The sequence below is a fragment of the Anguilla rostrata genome, chromosome 1 (genome assembly GCF_018555375.3).
Source record: "Anguilla rostrata isolate EN2019 chromosome 1, ASM1855537v3, whole genome shotgun sequence".
NCBI lineage: Eukaryota > Metazoa > Chordata > Actinopteri > Anguilliformes > Anguillidae > Anguilla > Anguilla rostrata.
In genome coordinates, this window is record NC_057933.1 from 12,457,965 (window position 1) to 12,483,411 (window position 25,447).

At 43.4% G+C, this 25,447-nt stretch overlaps 1 protein-coding gene across 2 annotated transcripts in view; it reads left to right on the forward strand.

Moving 5' to 3' along the window:
- adck1 (aarF domain containing kinase 1) overlaps positions 1 to 25,447 on the forward strand; it is a 137,740-nt gene that overhangs the window by 4,090 nt on the left and 108,203 nt on the right. For both annotated transcript variants that reach the window (XM_064322498.1, XM_064322507.1), the window contains one exon: positions 135 to 218. In XM_064322498.1, coding sequence (XP_064178568.1) covers positions 135 to 218 — 84 coding nt within the window. The remainder of the gene's footprint in view (positions 1 to 134; positions 219 to 25,447) is intronic.

Sequence of the window (25,447 nt, forward strand, 5' to 3'; positions counted from 1 at the left end):
TTTGTGGGAATGGTCCCCCCATAATTAAAATTTGTTGTAAAAATCTTACCTTACCTTAATATTTTACTGCTGCTGTCCTGCCGTAAGCTTTTACTTCTTCTGTAATGTTCCATTATTAATATTGCTTATTGCAGACTGCAGTTATCAGTTATGACTACATGACATCCCTTCGAAATGTGGATCACGGGACAGAGGAGTATTGGGCCCTCAAATCGAAGGTAGGAGAAATGATCTGTGATGGCAAAGGTTAGCATTGCACTTGACACATATTTGTAATGGATTAATACGGTAAGCTGCAGGGAGATGTTGATTTAATATCAGCTTTTATGTCTGCCCTTTAGGTTACAAATGCCTCGCTACGTTCACATTAAACCGAATAGCCATGCCTGAAATGGAACTAGGGGCAAGAGGAAAGGGAAAAATTCTGTTCAAACAGTTCTAAAGTGCTTTCCTTACTGAGAATTCTCTTTAGTTTTTCCTGCACACAGTGCCTTTCTAAATGATAACACTGTAGGTGCTTTCACTTCAGATAATATGGCACCTAAGCCTCTACTTAGTTCCAGTCTTTACAAGTCCGCTGGCATGAATCTGCAAAATACTCAAAAAAAATACTGTTTTTATTTCCAACGTGATACATTTATGGGCATTCAAGATAGTGAGCCAGGTGTTACTGGTTGGCTTGCTAGATTTTAACCCTAACCCTAACCCTAACCCTAAATGGCATCACCTAGGAATGGAGGTGTCTGCACACGCCCAACCTCCTTGCACAAAAGCGGCTTCTTTGTCTTGCAGTTAGTACTTTTCCCCTGCAATAAGTGTGCAAGGTGAAAAATAACAGCAGCGTTTTTGGTGGGATTGTGCTTTCCTATTTTGGTTGAGGATGTTGTCATGACAGGATGGGCCTACAACGGTGAGTGGGCATTTCAATAGGACAAAAACAAAATGGAGGGTGATGACGTTGCCTCGCTAAGTTCTGCAGCTTATTACTGATGTAGATGACTAGCATGCTCTGTCACCTACATCACGGCCGAGATGGCGGTAATGGCCGTTCTTATACCTCTGGAAATTAAGTTTAATATTGAAGTGATAGTTAACAGGCAAAGACTCTTAACTATAGCACATGAATTGTACACATCGGCACTATTCATGTGCACGTGCACGCGCCTGTGTGTACAGATCATCTGCATACATCATTTTCAGCTTATTTCAGCATCATCATTGTAGTTATTAACAATGATTAAAAAGTGTTGTCAATAGCTTACAATATAGAAATTTATGGGAAAAAAAATTGCAATTCATTATAGCTGAAATCAAATCATGGATGCCTTTGTTTGCGAGAACGCCAGAGCGCATGATGATGAATTTCGGGTGGTCTGGCGGCTGAGATGAAACGGAAGGCTCATTTTTCCTTTTACGCGGGGCCCAGGGCGCAGCTCAATAACTTTCTCCATTACCGGCTGTCCCGACACTGAGGGCGTTCTCCGCAGTGCAGAAGCGCCACCCCTGGGGTGCGCTCCCAGTCTCCCCACCACCAGCCCCACGCGGTACGACTCAAGGAAGAGTCAGCAGATGCACCCGAACGCTTGGGGCCCCCTGCTTACGGCCTCACCCTCCCTACTGCTGTAGCCCCGCCACGTTACCGCCCATCTGTCATTTCCACAAAGCGCCTTTATCCCCGCGATGTGCGCCATCCGCCCATAATGGCCCCCCAACCTGGCGATGCCGCTGTGCGCCCTGAACACCGTCCCAGCCAGCCTTTTGACAAATTTTTTTGGAATCGTGAAAATAACTAGACGATGACGTGGAACGCATTTTTTTAAAGGGCAGAGTTCTTTTGTGGTTACTGGGCGAATGTAATGTTGGGGCAGTAGGATGACGGGAGGAAGCAGAGATTGGGATAGTCCAAGGCATTGTAAATATTGTGCAGTGCCTCTCCTGCTTTTTGACCTATTTAGGCTTCCTGTGTTCTCTCTCAGCCGGTAGGCATCAACAACAGCCAGACGGAATGCTTTTTTCATACCTTCAAGGGCTGTCTGACCTTTATATGTCTCAACCAAAGTAGCATTTAACCTGAAAGACATTGCCTCCTGGTCAGCAATTTATATGGTTAGAAGTGAAGCAGACACGCGCACGCACACAGGCCCGCACACACACCGTTGTGCATTTCGGCCTAATAACTACATCGCTTAACGTTTATTTAACTGCTTTTCGCTCGTGTTCAAAAGGCCAGATTCGAGCACCAGCAGGCCGGAGCGAAAGATCAGTGACCTTAAAGGTCACGGAGCCTTGCCACTTCTGATAAAAGCACGTGGGCTGGCAGGGATTCGCTGAACCCTGAAGAGCGAGGTTCGACTTGGCTGCCCCAGCCCCCGTGCAGGAGCACGCGGGAGAGTGTTCTGCCTCCCCATGGGCCTCCTTTCAAGCTTGGCTACGCGCGGTGATTAGAATTAATGCAAGCTCCTGATTTAATACAGAGCAGAGATTTGCTTCATAATTATTATGAAGTCGTTGGTGTGATACAGTTCAGCTGTTCATGTGAGGCTGTTTAAAATGGCTGTAGTATCCTTTGTCGGTGTTATTTTTATTTTTGGATTTTAGGCTGAGATAGCCTAAATGGAAGAAAGAGATAAATTATTGCCGTAGTAATGGCATTTTCTTACCTTTGTATCGTACGAGGCACCGAACCCAAAATCCGATTAAACAGAAACCATTGGAAATGTGACAGAATAATAGTAATGGAAAATGAAGCTGGATAATGTCCTTTATTGCATCATTGTTCTCGCCAAACATTAGTAATGAGAATTATTCATTTATAGTTCAGAAAGATTTTCCTTATTTAATTTATTTGCCAAATAATGACTTCCACCTAATGGGAAATTTTCCAAGCAGTTGGAAGAGAATGGTTTTCCGTGTGAGGGAGTATGCCTCAGCATTGACACGAGGAAGTGAGATGTTGATGTCTCCACGAGCTAAGGCCATGAATGTATAAAAATACACTCTGGACAAAAACTGGAACGCTGCAGTGGAACTTGCGGAAGCTCACAGGTGTTGTAAAAATAGTGGTCGCCAGCAAGCTCTCGTAATTAGGACCGCTCCACGCAGTTAGTCATTTCCGTGCCCATTGGGTGACCGGTTCATTGTTCACTTAAAAGCTTTCCTTGAACGCAATTAAATTACAGCGCATAAAAAATATCACGTTCCGTCAAAAGGTTGTGATATACCGAGGACTTTTCTGAGCTAGTTATGATTTCAGCTGCGCTGTTTCCTTTCCGTTCCCTCAAACGTCTTGTTGTCGGCGCTGGCACAGTGCTGTAATTGAGCAGTCAGGGGTATATCCGGTGGCTCTGAAGAAACCGTTATCACGTATGGAAATCAAGCAGCACTTTTGAGTCCATTGTTTGCTGTAGGCAGTGGCGGTGATCGCGCGTCTCGGTTCGGCGTATCGTGCTGTGATCTTCCCAGCGTGAATAAAATTCAAATCACACAAATCTTATGGCTGCAAATCACTTTTTATTTCAGATGGCGTTTCTTCACCTTCAGAGGGAGAGGGAGAGAAGTGTCTCCTGTTTTGACTTTCCAGATCATAAATTAAACAGCCTCCTGACGCTTTTGCGTGTTCGTTGCCTGGCTGTGTGCTGCTAACACTAAGAGCCAAGTGCCTACTTTTAATTGCCTCAGCATTCGGTTTCTGTAATGAAAATTTTGACTGTTGCCATTTTCTCCTCCTGGGCGCGGCGTCCGATTCCTCATTCACGTTTTAACGCGCAAAGTCAATAACCGACGGTGTGAGGTTGCGGAATGGCTCCCCTTGACAGCTAGGAGAGTGAAAAATCATTTCTCCCACAGCTGGTGTGTCTCAGCAAGCCCTTCTCAGCCCCTTTTAACCTCTGCCTGATGGCTTCTGATGGCGTATCGATTCACCGGGCTATTGTATTATGTGCTAGGAGAAACAGTTTTCGTTGTGGCGACCGCGCAGTTCCAGCTCTGCTCTGAAAAGAGCAGCTCAGCAGTTTAAACAGGGAAGACAGCCGCCATTATCCCCCCTCTAAAATGGCCTCTGGGGAATTGCAGCATGCTCCCTAGCCTGTAATAACCTCTGGCGAGCTAGCTGTCCGAGGTGAACAATGTGTCATCTCGCTTTTAAAACTTTTTTGTGTTGTTTGTCTGGAATTGCTGTAGATTTTCATTGTTGTCAGGCGCACAGTGTTTGTCCGACTCGCTCTGAGATTTCACTCTCCAATGAGGCCTATAAAAAGAAGTTTTACAACAAGATGCCCTTCCATTGTTTTTACTTTTCAAGTGCGTGAATTCAGAAAGCGAAAATGTGTTTATCTTCAATATATCAATTGTGCACTGTTCTAAGAGATAAAAATGGAGAAATCCTATAATAAGCACGGAGAGAAAATAACCCCCCTTTGATGTAGACCAGATTGGCTGTTAACGACAAAACTATTACTGCTGCTGTTATCATATAAAGCCAGGGTGTAATAATGATGATCTCTGGTCAAGTGGACGCGGACAGCTGTTTCCTTCTGATGGACGGCACTCCTGGGCACCTGCCTGCCTCGGTCAGGGCACTTTGGAAACAAACGCGCTGGAGCCGCGGCGTGTTATTGTAAATGGCCCTCGCTCCGGCTTAGTTTGATTACGCCGCTGGGATTCCTGGGGCTCTTCGTGACAGCTACATTGGCGGCGTGCCGCGCGCAGGGCCGCTGAATTATTTATGAGCGACAAGACGGAGCGCCCAGGTGCGCCGATGCTTCCGCCGGGCGTCGGTCCGAGCCGTCGCGGGTGTAATCTGTTATTTTTCTTCTCCTTCTTCGCGCGAGCGGGATGGGGTAAAAGACCCTGACTCCCGCCCCCACCCCCCCCACCCACCCGCTGTTCCCAGCCCGCGCCCGCTCGTCCATCCTCCCGTCCGGCTACGCGGGAGAAACCGTGGGCGAATGCACGGCGTGGGTCTCCGCCCGCCCGTTTTCGCCGGGTCACCTTGGCGGAGCCGCCGGCGGGGCGGTGGCGTCGTGCCCCCGCCTTCCGAACGGGCGTGGCCCGCCCATGTGACGCCGCGTGAGCGAATGTCAGCGAACGACTCAAAGACACGGGGGGCCAGAGGTGAGAGAGTCCTTTCTCAAAAGCAAAACCATCCCTCTGCGTTTAATGAGGTGGCTCCTGGCACAGCTTCAAATAAGTGGGACTGAACTGCTTATTCTGTTCCACTTCTTCCTTTTTTTATTTGGATATTTTTCTAACATATGTTTATAGTGGGATGCCTGCAGGTTTTGGCTCTGAAACGCTGAACATTTTTAGCTCGCTCTCGTGTGGGTGCTGGCTCTTAATATTTTTGCCATTGTGTTGCCTCAGGCCAAGATGGCTACATTTATGAGCCATTTCCAGCGTTCGATACTTTCAGCAGTGTGTTAACCATTTAATGGTGCGCCACGCGCCATACAGAATTCTAGTATTGTATTCCAATCCGTGGCTGTCAAAATGTCCTGAATGATCAGTGTTCTAAGTTGCGGGTAAGGGCGGAAGTTCGTGTGTTTACGAGCTCATCGTGGAATTTGGATGAACTGCTCCGATGTAAGTGTGTGTCTTAACCTTGAGTGACTGGATGTGTGCTCACTTCAGACACGGCAGACTGTCATACTCTCTGGGGAAACGCTGTTATTAATGTGACAGAGTATAAAGGGACGTGTCAGATAAGATCCGTCACGTTCGTACAGCGGGGAAGAGAAGAGCCTTCAATAGAGCCAATCCGTTTCAGGTCCCTCGCCTGCTTTGTGCGGCATTCGGCACTGGCTGCCTGCTCTTTGCCCACACGCTGCACGTTCTGCGCGCTGCAAGTCAGGCATTTAGCCACGTGTATGGGAGGAAAACCCCCATTTTGAGAAACGTGTCCTATTTAGTTGTAATGTCTTAGGTAATGACTCGATTCCCATTGAGAACATGTTGAGTTAATCTGCAGCCCGGTGCTGTATGTTGAATGAGAGTTCATGCCAGTTTTTCTGCTTATTTATTCCACCCCTGGGGCGTTATCCTGACTGTTCTGAACTTTGATTTGTCCCTTTCTGTATGAGGTCACCGTTCACGCCCACCCAGCAGCCAGCCTTTAGAGGTGACACAGAGTGGCCGTGTGACTCAATGCATCTCTGAGTCGTGATTGTAAAAGGCAGATCACGTGAACAACCTGCTTTGTGCTAACGTCCCGTTGTCTGCTCCTGAAAGCATCATACTGATGCAAGTTTAAACACCTAAACTGATTTACTGGCAACTTATATTTTTAAAATCTGGAACAGCAGAGCATTTCATGTTGGAAATACGCTTCACAGTGATTAAAATGATTTTAAATAATTTCGAAAGTACCTGTACCTGAAGTGAACCTTATCTAACATTTGTACCAAGTGCCACATAATTTGTCACAATCAATGGCATAAGCGTACGTAAATATTATAACCAGCTTATAACAACAGTTTTTCATAGGATGTCTGATGCAATATCACTGCTGTCATAATTCATATCATTATGTTGTTTATAACCTTCTGCAAGTTCTTACTGAGTTAGGCATAATGTTTATATATGCCAATGGCAAGTATATTCATTTAGAGATTATAGAGGTGATATAAGAGGAGACTCATTTCGGGTGATACTGTGGGTCTTCCGCTCAGCCTTAGCTAAGAGTCTTTTAGTCGTGTCGCTGGCACTTCTCAACAGCAGGCTGCTCTCCCGGACCGTGTTCCAGCCCCCCGGTGACCCATGCCCAGCCTGAGAGAGGTCCCCCTCCCTGGCCCTGGAGTTGTCTTTCTTTAAGGATGACTTGGCACCAGCTGCTGTTCTCTAGAAAGCACCAGAGTCCGCCTTCTGTGAGATGACATGGATAGGACTGGCCTGGCCTCTGTGTGTGTGCCTGTGTGTGTGTGTGCGTCTGTGTGTGTGTGTGTGAGTGAGATGTAAGTGAGATGTGTGTGTGTGAGATGTGGGTGTGTGTGTGTGTGTGTGGTGTGTGTGTGTGTGTGTGTGTGTGTGTGTGTGTGTGTGTGTGTGTGTGTGTGTGTGTGTGTGTGTGTGTGTGTGTGTGTGTGTGTGTGTATGTGAGATGTGGGTGTGTTTGTGTGTGTGTGCACGTGCGTGCAGTGGGCGTTGCAGTGGGCCAGTGCGCTCTGGCTCCGTTCTCCTCCGCTACATCTGGGCGTGCGAGGCACAGGGGCCGGCACGAGCCATTTGCACAGCTGATTAAGCGTTGGGCACGGCCAGTTCCACCACGCTTCATTTAGAGGGGCCTAGATGCAGTTCAGATACCAGGCGTTCTGTGAAATATGGGGGCTCTAATCTCCGATGTGGGCCGAAATGGAGGGGAGGGAGTGCGCTGTGAGGACGGTCAGGGCCAGCGAAAGGACGGGCAGGAGAGAGGTATTGTTTCCTGACCTTGAGATGTTCCGATTTGGTTGCCTGGGTTTTCCTGCTTTAAGTAGAGATCGTATTATGATGCAGAGCTCTTTTTAAATGGGTAATGTGATGAACACGTAAATGCTTATATTGAGTTCATTCCATAATGAGCTGCTTCATAATTCAAAAGCCAATTTCTCCATTTTAATGGTCCTTTTAAAGAGCTGTGGTGTGTGCAGTGAACTCCTGTATCCACATGTCCTTTGGATTGCATCCTTAAGAGTGTGCCTTCAGGAATCTTCTGAATTCTCAAACTGAGGGTTTCGTACCTCTGATCAGCATGCCTAGATAATCTGCATGTCCTCTTTGTTTATCAAGGACTAGAATCTAAATGATTCCTGCAGTATCGTATGGATGGTGATGTCATAATGTGGGGATAGAGTTGTGCAGTCAAGCACAAAACCCAACAGAGCCAAGAAAAGTATTTAATACTGCAACATACTGATCAAACATCAAACCAGGACGTGTGATACATGACCCCAGGCTTACAGTCACCTGTCCTGTTCGAAATGACCAGGATGTTCATAATGGGGGATGTGGTGCATCTCCTTCCTCATTACCACCATGTATCCTATCATATCATTTAGATCAGGGTGCTCACTCCATTGAGGACCTAGTCTGTAAATGAACAGGCACTGCTGTGCTCTATCCTGGCTTTTTAATACCGCCCAGGCCTGGTTAAATGTGTACCATGCTTGCCCTGGGAGTACATCTTGTTCTCCCTTTTTAACGTGATCACAGATGACCACCAGGGGGAGCCGTAGGACTCCCTGCTGGAGAAGAGGCGAGATTGATCTGGTTCGCATGGCCTCCCATTGCTGCGACAGGCAGCCAAGCAGGGGAGTGCTGGTTAGGGTTCAGCGGCTGTGTGTCAGTGCTGCAGAAACCGAGTCCTCTCGAGACTCATACCTTTACTGCCATAGTACAGGTCTCATTTAAAGCACTAGGAAGTGTAGCAGAGTGTGTTTCGCAAATGTCTACGGCAGGGGATTAACCCAATGGGCATGATAAAACAATTTTACCTTCCCTCTCATTTTTGTTACCTTTAACAAATCAACCTTATTCCTCTTTTCCTCACCTCTCATCATTTATTATACACCTAGTGCCGGTGTCCTCCATTTTGAATTTTTCTGTAAGATGTCTGATGTGTTCCTCTTTCTGAAAAGACCCAAAGTATGAATTAATATACCTTATTTTAGTCCATTTCTTTTTCCTGATTCAAAATGGGCTTGTATCTTTAAAAAAAAAAAAATGCAGACCTATATCGTATGTTTTAGCATAAAATAGAGGTCTTTCAGGAACAAATTTTACTTGCTTTTACTTGCTGAAATAGATTTTTTTCTGAAATTTTCTCTGTATCAGTTTGTCAAATGATGATGTTGGGTGGTTATAGGAACAGCTGTGCGGTGGACATTTTGGGCACGGTCGGACTCTGCCGCCTGCATGATGCCTTTTCAAAATTGTCTGCCTTTCACCGTGTTTGCTCGAGTGCCACCATTGCATTTTTGAATGCTGTGGATGCTCTTCAGTCTTCATTGTTCAAGACATTTGAATTCACGGTGCGTTCTTTATAGATAATTGGCCATTTAAATGGTGAAAGAAAGTCCGTCTCGCTCAATATGGTCACCTCCCTCCCATGTTTTTCTCCTTAGATATACTCATTCAGAACCCAGCATTTCAGAGATTTTCAATTTAGGTGCATTACATGGATAACAAGCTAATGGAAAAAGTAAAGAGTCATCAGTCAGACCACAAGACACCCTCATCCCACACAATATTGTGTTAACAGCTAATTGCCTGAATTAAGATAATTAAACCCTATATCTAAAATTAGCCAGATGTGGAGATACAGGGGTTTAGACTGTGATGTACATTGGTCCCTGTCTGTACAAGTGCAGTAGATTTTTTTTAAGTAGCTCATTTCTGTCTGATTGGTTTGCTGGTAAATCTTGGATTTTGATAAAGAATTGATGTAATTAAAAGTAAAATTAATCTAAAAGAGAACTGGCATACTAATATTGACATCAGTCATTCTGATTTTTGACACACACACACACACACACACACAATTTGTTTGTGCCAGAATCTTTCCCAAATTAATAATAACATTAATGCTTATTCCAGAAGATTCTCAGGTGGAATGCCCCATGATCCTTCTGACTGGTTACTGCAGCTTTGTGACATAATAAAAATCTTAATACATGATTAGAATGAGTATAGCAAACACATAATACATTACATACTTTTAAAAATAATGATTTCACTCACCAGATCTTGTCTCTTGTATGAACTTTGATTTTGTCGAAACTTTGATGAGATTGATTGTAATGTTTGTAGGAGTTGTGTGCTCTGTTTTTTTTTCTTTTTTTGACATACACAGATTACTACATGAACTTTGACCTTATCTTCAATTCAGGAGAACATACGTGTCTGATCACTTCACTGAAGGTCGGAATGACCGGAGACATTAACGCGAATACACTTGCTCTACGGCAAGTACACCATGTGCGGGAGTGCTTTTCCTCTTAGAGCCCTTCAGCTTCTGAAAGTTCTCCAAAAAATCCAGAGAAAAACTTTTTTTTCTTCTCCAGCTTATTTCTCCATTTCACAGGTGCTCACGCTTTGCTCTTCCTTGTCGGGGTGATGAATTTCTTATCGGCAGAGGTTAGGGCTCCAAGGCAGTCTCCCCTCGCGGCTTAGAGAACGAGGAGGAAAAAAACAACAAATAGTTTTGTATACAGAGAATTTCAATAAAGAACAACACTGGTTTTTCAGAGACTCGAAAATCCGATACCCCAAAAATACATAAAACAGAACAAAACCAATACCCCCCCCCAGATAAGTCTAGTTAAATAAATGGAATTCATAAATACTATTCATGAATGCTAAGAGACTTGATTAATGGCGGAAGAACTTCTTCAGAAATATTATTTCTGATTGGTGATATCATGGATAACACATGCATTCATTAGCTTACCTTATATTATATTGTTTTAGTTATAATTCCACATACTATAAATGCCCATTGGTAATGCAGATTAAACTGGTCAGTTAAAATATGTATATTATTTTAAGTCTTGTTTTGTGATATTTGTGTTTTATTTTTTAAGTGGTTAAAATCAAGTATATTCTTTCACCTATAGAGAAGTTGAAATAAAGCCTGTTTATATACTGGCCATGTTCATATAACTTACAGTTTGTCGTGTTACAAAAGCAGTAATCGGCAGCCCCAGAACTAAAAATGACTTTCTCACCAATGGGGCCCACTGTTTACTGTGCTGCTGTGTGATTGAACAGTGAATAAGTTCATCAGTAAATAAAAAATTAAATGGTAACTATGAGAAGGAAGAAATTAGTAGGAGTCCGTTCATCAGTTTGGTCAAGTTAAAAGCTGTTTTGGGGTGAAAGGCGAAAGCAGGGACTGGATCAACAATGTTCACGCTTACCTTACACATCCTACTCACACTGAATCTATGATGTCAAAGTGAAGTCCAATCAAAAAACGAATATGAAATCCGTAAGTTGCTTTTTTCAAGTGTAGCTTTTATATATGGAAGTAAGAAATACAAAAAATAACAATGCAACAAGTAACCAGACAGGACTGCCTTTGATACCAATGACCTAATTAAAATTGCTTTGGAAACGGTGACCACTGAACTCTAAAACCTGTAAGTGTTCTGATTGGTTAATTGAATGTAAGTTTTCCTTGGAGCCATTTCCCTTTGGTTGCACATTCTGTGTGGGCAGCCTTAGCAGTGAAATTGTGCCATACGCCCAGAATGCTAACCAATGGTGCAGTCAGAGGAAGGTGATGTGGAAAAGAGCCAGGCAGAATGATTGAGGTGGGTATGGGGCAGTAAACTGCCATAACATAGCTCTCTGGAAAGGTTAATGGCCCTATTGAATAGCACCAAACAAAACCAAAGGCATTGTAGGTGTTGGGAGCAAGCCGTTTATTGATTGGCTGGTTTTTATTTGACCTGAATCCAGCTCAGATTATGACTGCCATTTCTGTGGGCTCTTTCCACAAGAAATCAGTTTAACATTCACATAAACCTTTCTTCAATACTGGAACTTATATATCTACTTTTGAAACAATCTGATTGTGTGTGTGTGTGTGTGTGTGAGTCACTTAGTTGATTGTAACTAGCTCTAACTGTGTTTGTTTACTTGTCAAGTGCACTTTTGTGAGTCACTGACTAAAAGCATCTGGTAAGTGACTAAATTGTAAATTCTGTGTCATAGTGTCTTTACCGGAAGCCATTTATACATCTGCATTCATGTCTTGTGTCCCTAGATGGGCTGAGCCAATCAGGGCTCTTTCGCAGTAGGAGCTCTTGCCTCTGCATTTACCCCGCCCTATGATAATTGGTTAATAAGAACGATGCAGTATAATTAATTACATGGCTCTTACACCCAGGTTGGAAAGCACCCATGATGCAGGAGCTTGATAGTAAAGTACCTACCATTTCTCAATGTGATTAATGACTAAGGTTGCTGAGAAGGAGATGAAGGTCAGGAGGTATTTTTTTATTTCTTTTTTTGATAATTATTAACATGGACACATTTTCAGACCACTAATTTGTCATGGATTTTTAGACCTTTTCAAACCATTAAAGTTTGAAAAGATGGGAAATGAAGTGAATGCAGAGGCTTTTGAGAGAGCATATCTTAAGTATATCCCAGTAGCACTGGTCTTAGTAAGGTCAATAACTTTGCAGCATAGAGGTGGGAAAATATCAGCACAAACCTTAAAGATCACTTCTATAATACAAAAAACTTAAAATGTGAGAAATTACATAATAGGCTTTATTATAAAACACAAATTCACAAACTACATGCAAGCAACATATCAAATAATTTATCTATAGATCATAACTGCCTGAAAATTCTTCTATTAAAATTTTTTACCCCATATTTTATGCTGTATGTAGTTTACATTGCACCTTGTTTCTTCCGGGCCAGCAGTATCCAAGCATATAAACTAGGCTATATATGTGGCCCTCTGATGGAATTTAAACATCTGCAAACTCTGTGTGCCACACTGTAAGTGGGCCTCCCACTCCTCTATACTTGTTCAATGCTTCAGGAGAAGAGAATCAGGTTTTTCTTGTTGCTCGTGAATTCAGTGAAGGCTCAGCACCTCTGTTAATACCTGGGAGAAACCATGTTGTTATTAAGGGGTAGGCTACATTATTCTTCAGACTTGCTGTAGCCGTACAATAACAATCGGTCATTATTTCATTTTGTAATATCATAAATCAATTGCAGTTCGAACCAGTGCTCATTGGGCCCAAACCATATGTACGAATTTTAGATTCATTTGTGATGTGGGTAAGGTATCTTTTTAACACACGGTTGGATTTAGATTTACAGTAAGAACCTTTCAGGACTGTAGATATCCATGGTTTTGTGTGCTTGAATGGTGGTTTGGAATGAAGTAGTGGGGGTTGGTTGATCCAGAAGCCTATTGGGGCGTATAGGGCGGTCAGGCGGCTAGCTTGCAGGACTGTTTAACCCCATTTCTTAGGGAACCTGGGGATACATAGAGAAAGGTAATGCAGAAAACTACAAATGGAAACCAATCAGGCTGCTCTGTGCTCTGTGCTAACTGCAAAGATAGCAAAGAGCTACAATTCAGCCTTTCCTCTCAGATGGCTACAGGGTAGTTGATCAGGAGAATTGCATTAATGGAGAACTAATTATTTTGACTCAGACAGGTTTACTCTTGACGTATGTGTTTGATGTGGCTCGCTCTCATATTGAGGGGATGGTTTAGGGTTTCCGGTAGAAGTGAGAGACTCACAGCTGCAGCAGGCCGGTTATTCCCAGGTGGAGGGAGATAGGCCTGATGTCAACAAAGGGAATGCTTTATCAAGGTCTGGAATTTTATATATATATATATATATAAAATCAGATTATAGTCGTATGTATTCCCCTGTGTATTTTGCTCATCTGGTAGCCTTAGACTGAACTGGACCCCTGGTCTACTGGCCGGAGGAGACTTCACCTAGTCTTTGCTATCATTCTTCTCTCTCTATCCTATGACCAATTGTGCCGACAGGCGCAGCCACTTCAAGGTCAGATGAGGTAATCGGCAGAGAATTGTGTTTGAAGATCACTGTGGTGAGAAGTAATTGGTGGATACAATCTATGGGCGTGCCCGACGTGTGGGGATTCTGATTATTGCCAGCAAAAGATGGATGTATCAGTCTGTTCTTGGATTTCTCATGAGAAGCTCTCTCAGTCTGGTCAGTAAATGTCACTTAGTGAACCTGCCATTCTTGTCTTACCTTTGGAGTTGCTCAGTCTGTTCCTGGGGTGTTGGTCACCACATCAGTATTCATGTTCTGTGGCTGACACCTAGGACAGTTATAGTTTTCAGAATTAAACTTGGTCGCTGAAGGTGCCAGTTGAAAATGAAAGTCCCTTTGGTTTAAAATTAATTCTACGGACGGGCCTATTTATCATCTTTTTGGTAGCAGATGGCAACATTATTCTACATTTAGACCAATTTGCACCAACAGGAGACGAGGGACATCATGTGCAACCATGACCTCTCTTTCAGTGCCCTTTACCCTGGCTATTTAAACCAGATTCTAATGAGCGGGCACAACCCCCGGGAGTTAATTGGGTGTTTTGGGAGGAAATGAAGCCTTGCATAATTGTACAGTGGGCGGTTCATGCTTGGTGACCTGTACTTTCTTGGTCTCAACCTCTTGTGACTATATTTATTTTTTCTTAGACACGGACTTGTCACCATCAGCACCTCTATCGGTTGATCAACCCTATGGCTATACGGCACATGTATACTAGCTTGTGCCATATTTACTTTAATTAATGTGGATGCTTATGGAAGAGGTAGAATATGTGCTTTTCTCATGGATCTTGCTGTTTGCATCAGCCCACAGTTTATCAGTCACTGTTTTATGTATGTCCATCATTATGGAGATGGCCTCTGTCTGCATGTATGAAGAGCACTGGCTTGTTGTTCCCCGGCTCTCCAGAGACTTGCATTAAAGGAACTCCAGGTTTTTGTGTGTACCATTTTCCAGATCCATACCATAGCATTCAGCAGGAAATAATAATGACTGGATCATTCTTACATCTTACATTTCACAACTTTAGACATTTAATTACTTGTTATAAACAATCCACGATTTGACTGGCCACTTGGTTAGAGATTTAACTCTTCGAAGGTTTTGTGGAATGTTATTTCATAATTGTACGTTCATGTTCTAGAACTCCATTGCTTTCTATTGCCAGTAGTGATTGTCACATGAGCATTAGAATGTTCAGTTATGGACATTCTAATAACTTATCTGTGATCTCACACCTTAGACGGTTAATAATGTCTGATGGTGACAGGTCATATATGCCTGGTTTGCTGCATACATCAACTGCATAATCTCAGCCCATCCCCCAACACAAAACTGATGTGTCATTGATGCTTCACCTATTCAGACTGCACCTCACCAGCACTTGTGCTGTGATTATTTCAGTGATTAATTATGGTATAGGTAATATCTCTTGCATATATTTATGATTGTGTCATTGTTGTGAGTGGATATAGTTGCCTACATTAGTGCTTTAGCTGTACTGCACATATATTCTCTCTGTTTTGGGAGTGTTCTCAGCCACGGCCTGTGTCATTGCTGCTCATAACTCAACTGGATGCACTTATGTTATCTCGCATTTCTAAGTTGCTCTACATGCTCGATGCATTTAGCTTAATATATTTTCCCCAAATACAGGGTATTCCCTGTTTTTATACAGGATGCAAAAAAATGTAACATTCAGTGCACTGACAAAGTATGCCAGCATTAGCATATTTGAGTGTAATCTTCCTGCATATTTTCAAGGTTAACCTTTTTCAGAGGGCTCGTGCTCAGTCATTTGTTCCCAGCATGCAACTGTGTTAGTCTGACTGGCCTCTGAAGGTCCCTCAGATGTTTTCAGCTCACGGTGAAAAATGTAACGCTGCTGGAGGAGAGCCCGTACCCTTTGGAGGTCTATTTTCCTTTGACTGTGTGTTTTCTTCACCTGCGGTGCGCGAGGTCAAGCCGATCTAACAAACCTGAACTCCCCTCGGTGTGCAGTATTTAGCCACAGACGACACCCATGTCGGACTGAAATAAAACAAATAGTGAGGCCTGCGAGGGCCGGTGTGCGGGGGTTTTAAAGCTCATAAGTGGAAATCAATGCTGAATATCAATCACTGGCCAAGTGTTTGAACAGGAACTGGCCAGTCAGGAGCTGACCTTCTCCTGCTCAACCTCCCACAGGGAAATATCCAATTATACGCTGGCACGTTCTAGTGTGTGTGTGTGTGTGTGTGTGCATGGGTCTCAGTATATGATGATTACAAAATGTTTTCCATTGGCCCTTGCACTTTGAATCAGAAGTACTTTTATTAATAATCGCAGGAATAGAAAAATTTGTAAAAAGTGTTTGGCGAAAGATGCATTAGGCTCGGGCTTTGATGTGAAGGCCCAAGATGTTCATTTTTTTTAACAGGTTTTCTCTGATCCGGCTGGCCTTGGCATCATGATAATAATCTGGTCCGTTGACATTATCTTGGTTTTCTTTAGCATACTGAAGTCCGTGGAAGCATATAAAACCAAATAGCATTAGTTTGTCTCGCGCAGCCATGTCACCCAAATACAGAATAAATCAGATTAGGATTTGTTGCTGAGAAATGACACTTTATTTCAGTTTACAGTAAGAGTTATGGGCACTTTATGTTCTTTTTTTTAAAACCTGAAACCACCTCACTTTCCCGTACCAAGACAGAAAATATGCAGTGTTTTCGAAATGGCGTTAGCACACAATACCACTTACCCAGAGGAAATCGAGGTCTTCCTGTCACCTTGAACTTGTGGAGACAAGCCAAACATCTGAAAGCATTAGCCTTTGCATCTGAAAGCATTCGCCTTAGCCTTTGCCCTCATAGCTATTCTGAACATGATTTCTACCTTGGAATTTTCTTGTAACAAAAACTCCACTGTCTGCATTGTCACTATATTGCGAGTGTTGTAAAAAAAAAAAAAATATATATATATATATATAGCTTTCAGTTGTCTTTAAGGGGATAGATAAAAACAGCAATTAAGATAATTATATTCTATTTAGGTATATTATAATATACTGTGAATTGAAACACTTTTCAGATAATTCTGTCAACTGGGAAGTTTACCATACAAGTATAACATTTCTCTTCACAAATCATTGTTGCCCTTTTCATTGAATTCCAAAGGTTAGGGTCATTTGTTATACACGTTATAAGTAATATTTATTGGTTAATTATAGTGATTGTTAAGTTATTCCACATTGGAAATTTGATGGAAGTTTTATTAATTGTCAATTCTCACGTCCACAGTGTGAACGTGTTTGTAATAAGACAAACGCGTTCTTTGAGAAGATTAATTGCTGTGTAGTGTTTTTATTCGTGCACGGGCACTCTCAGAGCTGCTAAATTAGTTGGAAATAAGGAAGATATCTGCAATACACTGGTCTTCAGCAATCCATTATAAATGGAGGGCACCTTGAGAAATGGAGAAAAAAGTTTGTTTACAGTGGACACAGTTTGTTAGACTTATTCAGTCTGAAGCTGGGAGCATCTGCAAAAACTCCCAGTACCATCTGTGGGCCAGTATCCTGACCTAAATCCGAGATCTGAAACTTCTGTTTTCAAAACTGGGCTTCTGTTTCAGCCCTGTTTTCCGCTGAAGCTTGTGATACAGCACATCCCGCTAGCACTACTGATAGCGCGCAAAAGAACGCAAACACAACGGAGAAAGCGCAACCCGTTAACTGCGCGTGCAAATGTACTTACCATGAAATGATTATACATTATGCAATCATAAACACTGTCTTACCCCAGAGACCCCCGCAATGGGGATTCACTTTCCTTAGCCATTAGCATATCATTATGGAAAACGTGAAGCCGCTTTCCAAATTAAATGTAGCTTATTTAGCCATAATGAATTATACATATCAAATAAAAGAGATCTGCTGACAAGAACAATCTTCATTAGGGGGGAGGGGGGGGGGTATTAGGAGTCTCCCATAACGCTTTGTTGTATGAACCCGCCGCACGGTCGCGGCTGCATCCAGCTGTGGCTTTGAAGGCCTTCATTTGAAGGCTTGATGATAATGAAATGGCGGCGTGCGCTAAACAGATCGTCCTGCAGTTCGGCGGAGGGCGGCGGCGGCGGCGGATCGGCCTCCTGTCGTCTGATGGCTCCAGGCCTTTCGCTTGTAACACATCTGCGAGGGCCTCCCCCTCCCCCCTCGTGTTTGCTCATTGGCTGAATGTGACAGAACAGCGTCTAAACTACGCGAGGGGGGACTGTGACTCATGCTGCACGGTCTAAATAAATGAAAGGTTAAAAATTTTTTTTTTTTTTTTTTTTAAACAGAAGTCTGTCAGATGCTACCGTGTTATATCTGGTCAGTAATGACGTGTGCCTGGCTGCGCGTCTTCGTGATAACCCTTGCCTGAGGGCCTCTGCAGTGAGAGAGTCCCCAGATTCTTTTAATGTTTCGCATTTTATGCGAGTCATATCACTGATTTTTGTTTTCCTAATTTGAGGGAAAGGCTGGTTTCTCTCTACCTTACACACGGTGGATTCAGAGCTGCATGAGGATTTTTGTAGTGAATAATCACAGTAATTCCTATGCCTTCCTGGTTCTAGCCATCATGCCTTCCGCTTCAGTGATCAGGATAGCATAGAGGTACTCTAGTGAAACCTTCTTTTAGCTGTGGATGTTTGTAGGGAGGGACCCAGACCATGTATGGAAGGCTGCTCTGCACATGGCATATGCAAGGGGTTCCTCAGCCCCTCCCCCCTCAGGTTACATATGTACCCACGTGCTTCCTGTGCATCTTTCTCTGAAAATGTCAGCTTACTTATTTAAAATACACACAATGTCTAAAACTGATCTCTTTTAAGTCCTATTCACACGTACATTTAGTACCATTTCCACACCTTTCTGTATTGCATACATGAACTGCAACCGTGCCTCTTCCTGCTGCTAAATCATAAATGTCTTGCTCGTTTGTCTCTTTGGACGCCGGAGGCAATTAAGCGTTCATAACCGCGGGCAGCTTGCGTCTGCTGTGTGCAGATTAAAGGGAAGAATAGCCGCGGTGTGATTACAGTCCTTGTGTTTGCAGATGTTCTAATGGGCTGGGTCTCAGGAGGGCACAGACTGACAGAAGCACCGCCGGAGCCCACACGAGAGAGCAGCGGTTTTGAATGCTTTGGCTAACAGTAGAGGCTTGCTCGGGCAGTCCAGTCCCATACACACTTGGCCTCGAGGTGTAGGAATTTCCTCGCAGTATGTTAACTGCAGCGAGGAGCGATCATTTGAGGCCTTTTCGACTGTTGCTCTCAATGACATTTCTTGGAAAATTGAAGTGGGGCTATCGGAGGCACACGTGAAATTGTATTTGACCTAGCATGTTTGCGAGTGGAATTCCCTTGTACGGGAATTTAGATTACCGGGTAGCCTATCAGATAATGCGTTTTCTTTTCTCGAGCTGATGGAAAAACGGTATTTGATTACTGCTTGTCCAATAGCAAGCACTTGAAATGTCATCTTACTGTAGCCTTCTATAGTGTTGGGGGGGGGGGGGGATTGATGTGGGGGCCATGTCTTCCCTAGCACAACATTTGTTTGTCTTTTGAAAACCAAGAGGGTGAGGAAGCAACAAATATAAACCGTGGTGTGGATTGTAATGTGGAAAGGTCACAGATACTGTTGATTCTGCCATTTTCTGCCACAACTGTGTTAAGAAGTAAATGTGCAGTTGATTTTGAATCTTTCTTGTTCAGGCTTCTTTGATTTATTCTACACCTTGGGGGGTGTTAGCGTGTGTGAGAGGGTTTTCTGCCCTATTCCATACTCAGCATGTCTTCAGGGAGAGATGTTTGACTTCTTTTCCAAAGGAGAGAAGGGGCCCGCTATGAAAACAAGTATTTCTCATGACAGATATCTCTAGTCTGTTTGAAAATGATTATTGAAGGCACATATTCAGTGTTTAATCATTTTCTTTAGTGATTGAATTGGTTAAGCTTATTGAACACACTGCACTTCAGTCTAACTGCAGGAATGTGACAGTAATTCAAGAATATTCAATGCCTCCCCTCTTTGGAACCGGGGGAAAATAGAATTACAGCTAACAGTGATGTTCATTCTGTCCTCTAAACATGGAGATATGGCAACTGACTCATTTCAAAATTTGGATTCAGAGAAAGCACTCAGGTGTTTTTGAGGTAAATATCAAGAGGTAACTGAGGACTTGGTCTCTGATAACAACTATTTAGCTGGTTGATTGTAATGGATAAGGTTCTGAGCGGGAGTTGACTGATTAGCTATTCTGTGATTGTAATCAAAGAAACCAGCAGTGTTTGTGTTTTCTGCACGTTTGACCAAAAATAGTAGTTTTGTTTTTGAATTTAATTTTCATCACATTAATTTGTTTTCAACTGACTCATTTCTAAAGCATGGCTCACATCAAAATTGTAGCCATTGCACCATTGGGATTTAAGTGCACACCGTGGCTGAACAGATGTCAATTTTCTTGCAGTCCATTATTTAGTCTTAAAATGTGGTGTTTAAAATGCGATTGAATGTCCAGAATATTATTGAATGTACTGTAGTGAGGCGCCACCCACATTATGAGGGGATGATGGCATTTTGTGAAGAAACTATGAATGAATTCACTTCAAATACAGATATTTCTTTTCTCATAGCACAGAATAAATCTATTTTCCTTTTGTGTAACAGGGCCCACTGCTTCTCCAGACAGAAATATAAATTCACAATCCAATTGACCATTTTCTGAGATGACATGGCACAGCTATATGGATGAACAAACGATCAAGAATTCACTTTTCAGCTCAGCATTCTGAACTGTTGGAAGGTCCAGCCTAATTTAATTACATCATGTCAGTTAAGGCCCTAAAATATCGGTAGCCCAGTTGAGGCCTATCACAAAAAAAGCCTGTAAATACTGATAATTCAATATGGACAGAAGATATAGGCTACTTTTCTTCTGGTGTGAAAAGGATCTTGTCTTTTTATGCTATCATGACTAGTTTGATAGGGAAATATCTAATCAGATCGGTAGAAATTGATGTTACCATTTGGAAATGGGCTGTATTTGTGTCTGGACTGTCACTATAGAACCAAACTCTTCTTACGGATGTGCGTAAAACTACTCCTGTGATTCACGTGCATGTTCTGGAATTGACTTCGCTTTTGGACCTTTTTGGATGTTTGTTGCAGAGCTGTTTTCTTGTTTATTGTGCCTCGGGCTGCCCCTTCTCAGGAATGATACCCAAATTCAATTAGAGCTACACCAGACGTCTTACTGAGCTACGCGAGAGATGTCTTATTGGCTTGCTTAATTCCTTCAAATAAATCAGTCCTGAAGGGCCGTCATTAATTTTAAATCAGGCTGGATACCTTCATTCCTTGAAATGTAGTTATGGAGTAATTGGCATTGAGGTTTTGCAGGGCAGGGTGAAAAGGTCTATGCGGCAGTTGATCGGGTGCCTGCCACTTTAATGCCAAAGTTATCTGAAGTTTTTTTGTGTAGCATTCCATGATTTGCCACTCCCTCATTTTTATTTTTTGGTGGCCCTTCAAAAGAGCTATATAACCAATCACAACCATACAGAGCACGCTCATACACACAACATAAACATTCATAAATGGTTATTGTAGCGATTCCCGGCTGGGACACTGCAGTTATACTCCCGAGTGAGGTGCTTAACAATAGGAGCTGTCGCTTCAGTAAAATATCCAACAGTTTAAAAGGATTATACCAAGAAATATAATCCATTTAAGTGGCTCTGGATCTGTGTAAGAGAGTCTGCCATATATGGAAAGGAAATGTAAAATATCTATTTGTGGTTATTGACATAGGCATTTATGAACCAACGTAGTGCCTTTGAAGGTCTTACCATTTACTTTATCCTTGTTCCAATCATCGTTCACCCTCCATCCCAATTACACTTTGTAAATTCACTAAGTAATGGTGGCTTTATCGATTGAATTCAATACAAACAATCCCGTTGTTGGGGGATGGTTGCATAGGATTTAGAAAGAGTGTTTTATTTTCCCTATATTGGTTTCCCCATTGGAGTTATGTGAAAGAGAGAAATGAAAGCAGACTTAACAATGATAATTAATTGTTATTTATTTAGCAAAGTTGTTTCTGGAAGTTGCATTTCTCCTCATGCTAATGATAATTTCTCTAAGTTACTTTGATGCCAGATGAGTCACTGGTGACAGCAAATGCCTTAAATGTTGCCTTGTTTGTCTATTCAGAGCAAATAGCTACATGCTGTAGAAAACACCACTTTCATTTGAACGCATAGATTCAGATAAGATGGCATCTTTGTTCCAGCAGTATAATTAGTACAACTCTGGTAAAGGAGATAGAACAACACTTCAAAGAAAGTCATTTGATGCTACACTACCTTCAAAAGTACAGACAGTGTAGTGTACACATAGCGCATAATATACACAGCATAGACATGGACTTCCTGTTTACTGAAACTTTACAGTGATTGAGAAGGCTGTCTTGCAGTTGCTTGCTCAGACTTTAGATGGCAGCACTGGCCAGAGTCCTCATCTTGGTGTGGGTGGTGTATGAGCAGGATGGGATTTTCAGGAAGAGATTGTTGTCACTGTCGATCACAAACCGTTCCACGGGCCGTATGTAAATGTCTCCATACGTTACTTGTCATAACCTTTTGGCCCAGACTTGCTATCAAACGGGTTTCTATGAACAAGTTAGTGCAGGAACCCTCCTGGGAGATGGTGGGGGAAACTAGAGTGTTAAGCATTTGTATTCCTGAGCAGTGCAAGCTCAGTAGAATGCTGACTTTCCAGAAACACACCCGAATTCTAGAAACACACCTAAATACTTGACTTCTCTGCTGTTTATACACCTGCCAATCTGAATGCAAACCTTCTGATGGGTGGGGCTACAAGATTGCTACTGTAATCGCATGTGACAGCTGGCACAAATGATTTTCTTTATAATTCACAGATAATTGTTTTGTTACATGGATTGCATTCATTAATATACGACTATGTTTTTGGTAATTGCAATGCTTTCAACCAATAAAGGCAGGGTTTTTCTCTAATGCCCAGATGCAGCCTCTATTCAAATGAGTCCTTGCAGAGGGAGCACTTACAGCAACCCTTTTTCCATTAGAGCCGAGATGGCAATAATGGCAGCAGCCTATCAGGATCTGAGGCTGGAAATATTCCTTAATATAAGATTTCGGTTTTGTAAAAGAAGTCTCTGCCGTGGTTGCGTGTCATTTCCTGCCTGCTGAGAACGCAGGGCTTCCTGGGGAGTTCTGGGCTCTGCCTCCCCAAGTGCCAAGTTCTTCTGAGTTGCGGTGAACGTGCCCTTTGGCGCTGCGCTCAAACTAACGGTTCCCTTTGCTGCGGACTCATGGTGAGCTGAAACTGCCTTTCTTTCATGCTTGGGAGAGAGGCAACATTCACTGCAGATGCAGAATGTTACAGGCCCATCATAATATTCTCAAGGGTGTTCATTGAGGTAGTCATCATCATGACATGAGTCAGATTCACAAGACTGTAAAACGAAATGCTAAAACCTTAGCAATATTAGATTTGGATCGCATATGCCACATGCTAGTAGAAAGCAGAAATCTGTGTCTTTTTTTTTTTAAGGAAAGCTTTATCCAGACAGTGGGAAAGCAGAGAGGATTACAAATAGAGATGGGTCACGGAACAGCAAGTGCCGTGGCGGGGGATCGAACCCCCAGCCGTATCGGGGGGATGCATATACGGGCTGAGAGTGGGTACCGCCCTGCAGACTGCGCCGCGCGGGCCCTCCCCCATGCTGGTTTTCTAAATGGCGGGAGGCTGAAGGAATGAGGCTAACGGGCTGTGGGACGCACCACAGCCCTCTGGGAACTCTTCGTACCGAGGCGTGCTGTTGATGTGAGCGTGCTCACAGGGCCCTGCAGACTCTCCTGATCCCAGCCGGGTTCATTACGGATGGTGTGAGCGCAGAGGCTGCGGTGTGGGCTACAGCGAGCCAAGTGCTGCACCTCTGTAGGTTCCACCCCCGGTCGGGAACTGGGCCTGTAACTGAGGTTGTAGGTTCGACCCCCGGTCGGGAACTGGGCCTGTAACTGAGGTTGTAGGTTCGACCCCCGGTCGGGAACTGGGCCTGTAACTGAGGTTGTAGGTTCGACCCCCGGTCGGGAACTGGGCCTGTAACTGAGGTTGTAGGTTCGACCCCCGGTCGGGAACTGGGCCTGTAACCCTGAGGTCGACCCTGGGTTGGGGCGCTGCCATTGTTGCCTGAGTAAATTTGGATTTTATTGATATAATTTGATTGCATGTCCCCAGAGATCCCAGCATCCTCCTGGTGTGAGGGGCAAGTGGGGTCGCCTTCTTAATCGTGAGCGTTTCTGATTAGAGAGACCGTAAGTTTTTCACAGCTATGTGGGCATGGGGAGAACATGCAAACTCCACACAGATAGGCCCCTTCCCACTGCACCACTGTGCCGCCCCATGATCCCAGTCCACGCTTTGACTGTGAGCTCTGTTGTTCTGTGCTGCTGTACGGTAGTATGCATGCAGTATTAACGGCTAATGCTAGCCCTATGTTTTTACGGTATTCTGTGCAGCTGTACGGTAGTATGAGCAATATGAGCAGCTGATGCTTTCCCAGACTGCTGTATTTTTTTTTTTTTTACTGTTCCTCATTGAAATATTAAATGAGAGAAAACATTCCCGTAATCATGGGAAGTAAGCGTCCTGCGGGGCTGAAGACGTGGAGCTTTTCACTGCAGTGTGGCTGAAATTTCGACATCAAATTAAATGACGTTTTAATTGAATGTAAATTGGTTACTAAGCATGTGTTTAACCTAAAAGGGTCCCTGGCTGACGAGCTGAACGCAAATAAGTGGCCGTTTGGAGAAAATTCTGATTAACTGAAAAGGGAACTACACCGGGTCACTCCTGGCACACGCGAAGCGGAGCGCGATCCAGGGCGGTTTCGTGCGAACGCGCGGGTCGGGGACGCCTTTCTCGGGCGCACCGCCGGTGGCGGCGTTAGCTGAAGCGCGTGCGAAAGCACTCCTGACCCAGAACTGGGACGAGCCGACTGTGGGGACGGCGTGGAGCCTCTTTCCCTCCTCCATCCAGGTCGCGCAAACTCATCTCTGCCTGTGGAGAGAACGCCGCCCGGGTAAATGAAGACAGATTTCATTTAATCTGCTGAGCGAAACCAGCCGTTCTCCCGCAGCCCGGCTGCTGTGGTCTCGGCAACAGCCAATAAGAAGCTTTCGCATTTTTGTTGCATCATATCTTATTCCATACATTTGATTTTCCTATCGTTGGCGTGGTTTTCAACCATTTTTGGCTTTTAAACAAAGGCAAAGTTTTGCATTTTGTAAGACTGACAGGTATCTGACAATGATTAGTTTTGAAACTGGAGCTGAATGAAACAAGGGGGGCACGATTGCTCATTTTGTTGCAAGCACATTTTCTGCGAATGGAACCGTATTCTGCCCACAACATGTATAGGATCCAGAATTAGAGGAAAAAAGTGGCAGCCAAATTGACTCATTAGACATTAGCATGTGTGAAGAACTAAGGCTGATAACGTTTTTTGTGGAGTTGGAGGGATGAGGAATTGCAAAATTTGTATACGGTTTAAAAGTAGGTCAGTAAACGCTTCTTTTTCAAACAGTTTGCATTAAACAAAAGTGCCTGGCTTCAACTATATATTTGCAACAAGGGTGTCCAATCTTCTGAAAAGTGTCAATGTGGGTGCAGGTTTTTGTTTTAGCCCAGCACCAGGACACCTGATTCTATTTACTAAAGTTTTGATTGAAGACCATGATTAGCTGATTAGTGGAGTTTGGTTTTGTAGTGCTGGACTGAAAGGAAAGCCAGCATCCACATTGGCCCTTTTCGGATAATATTAGACACC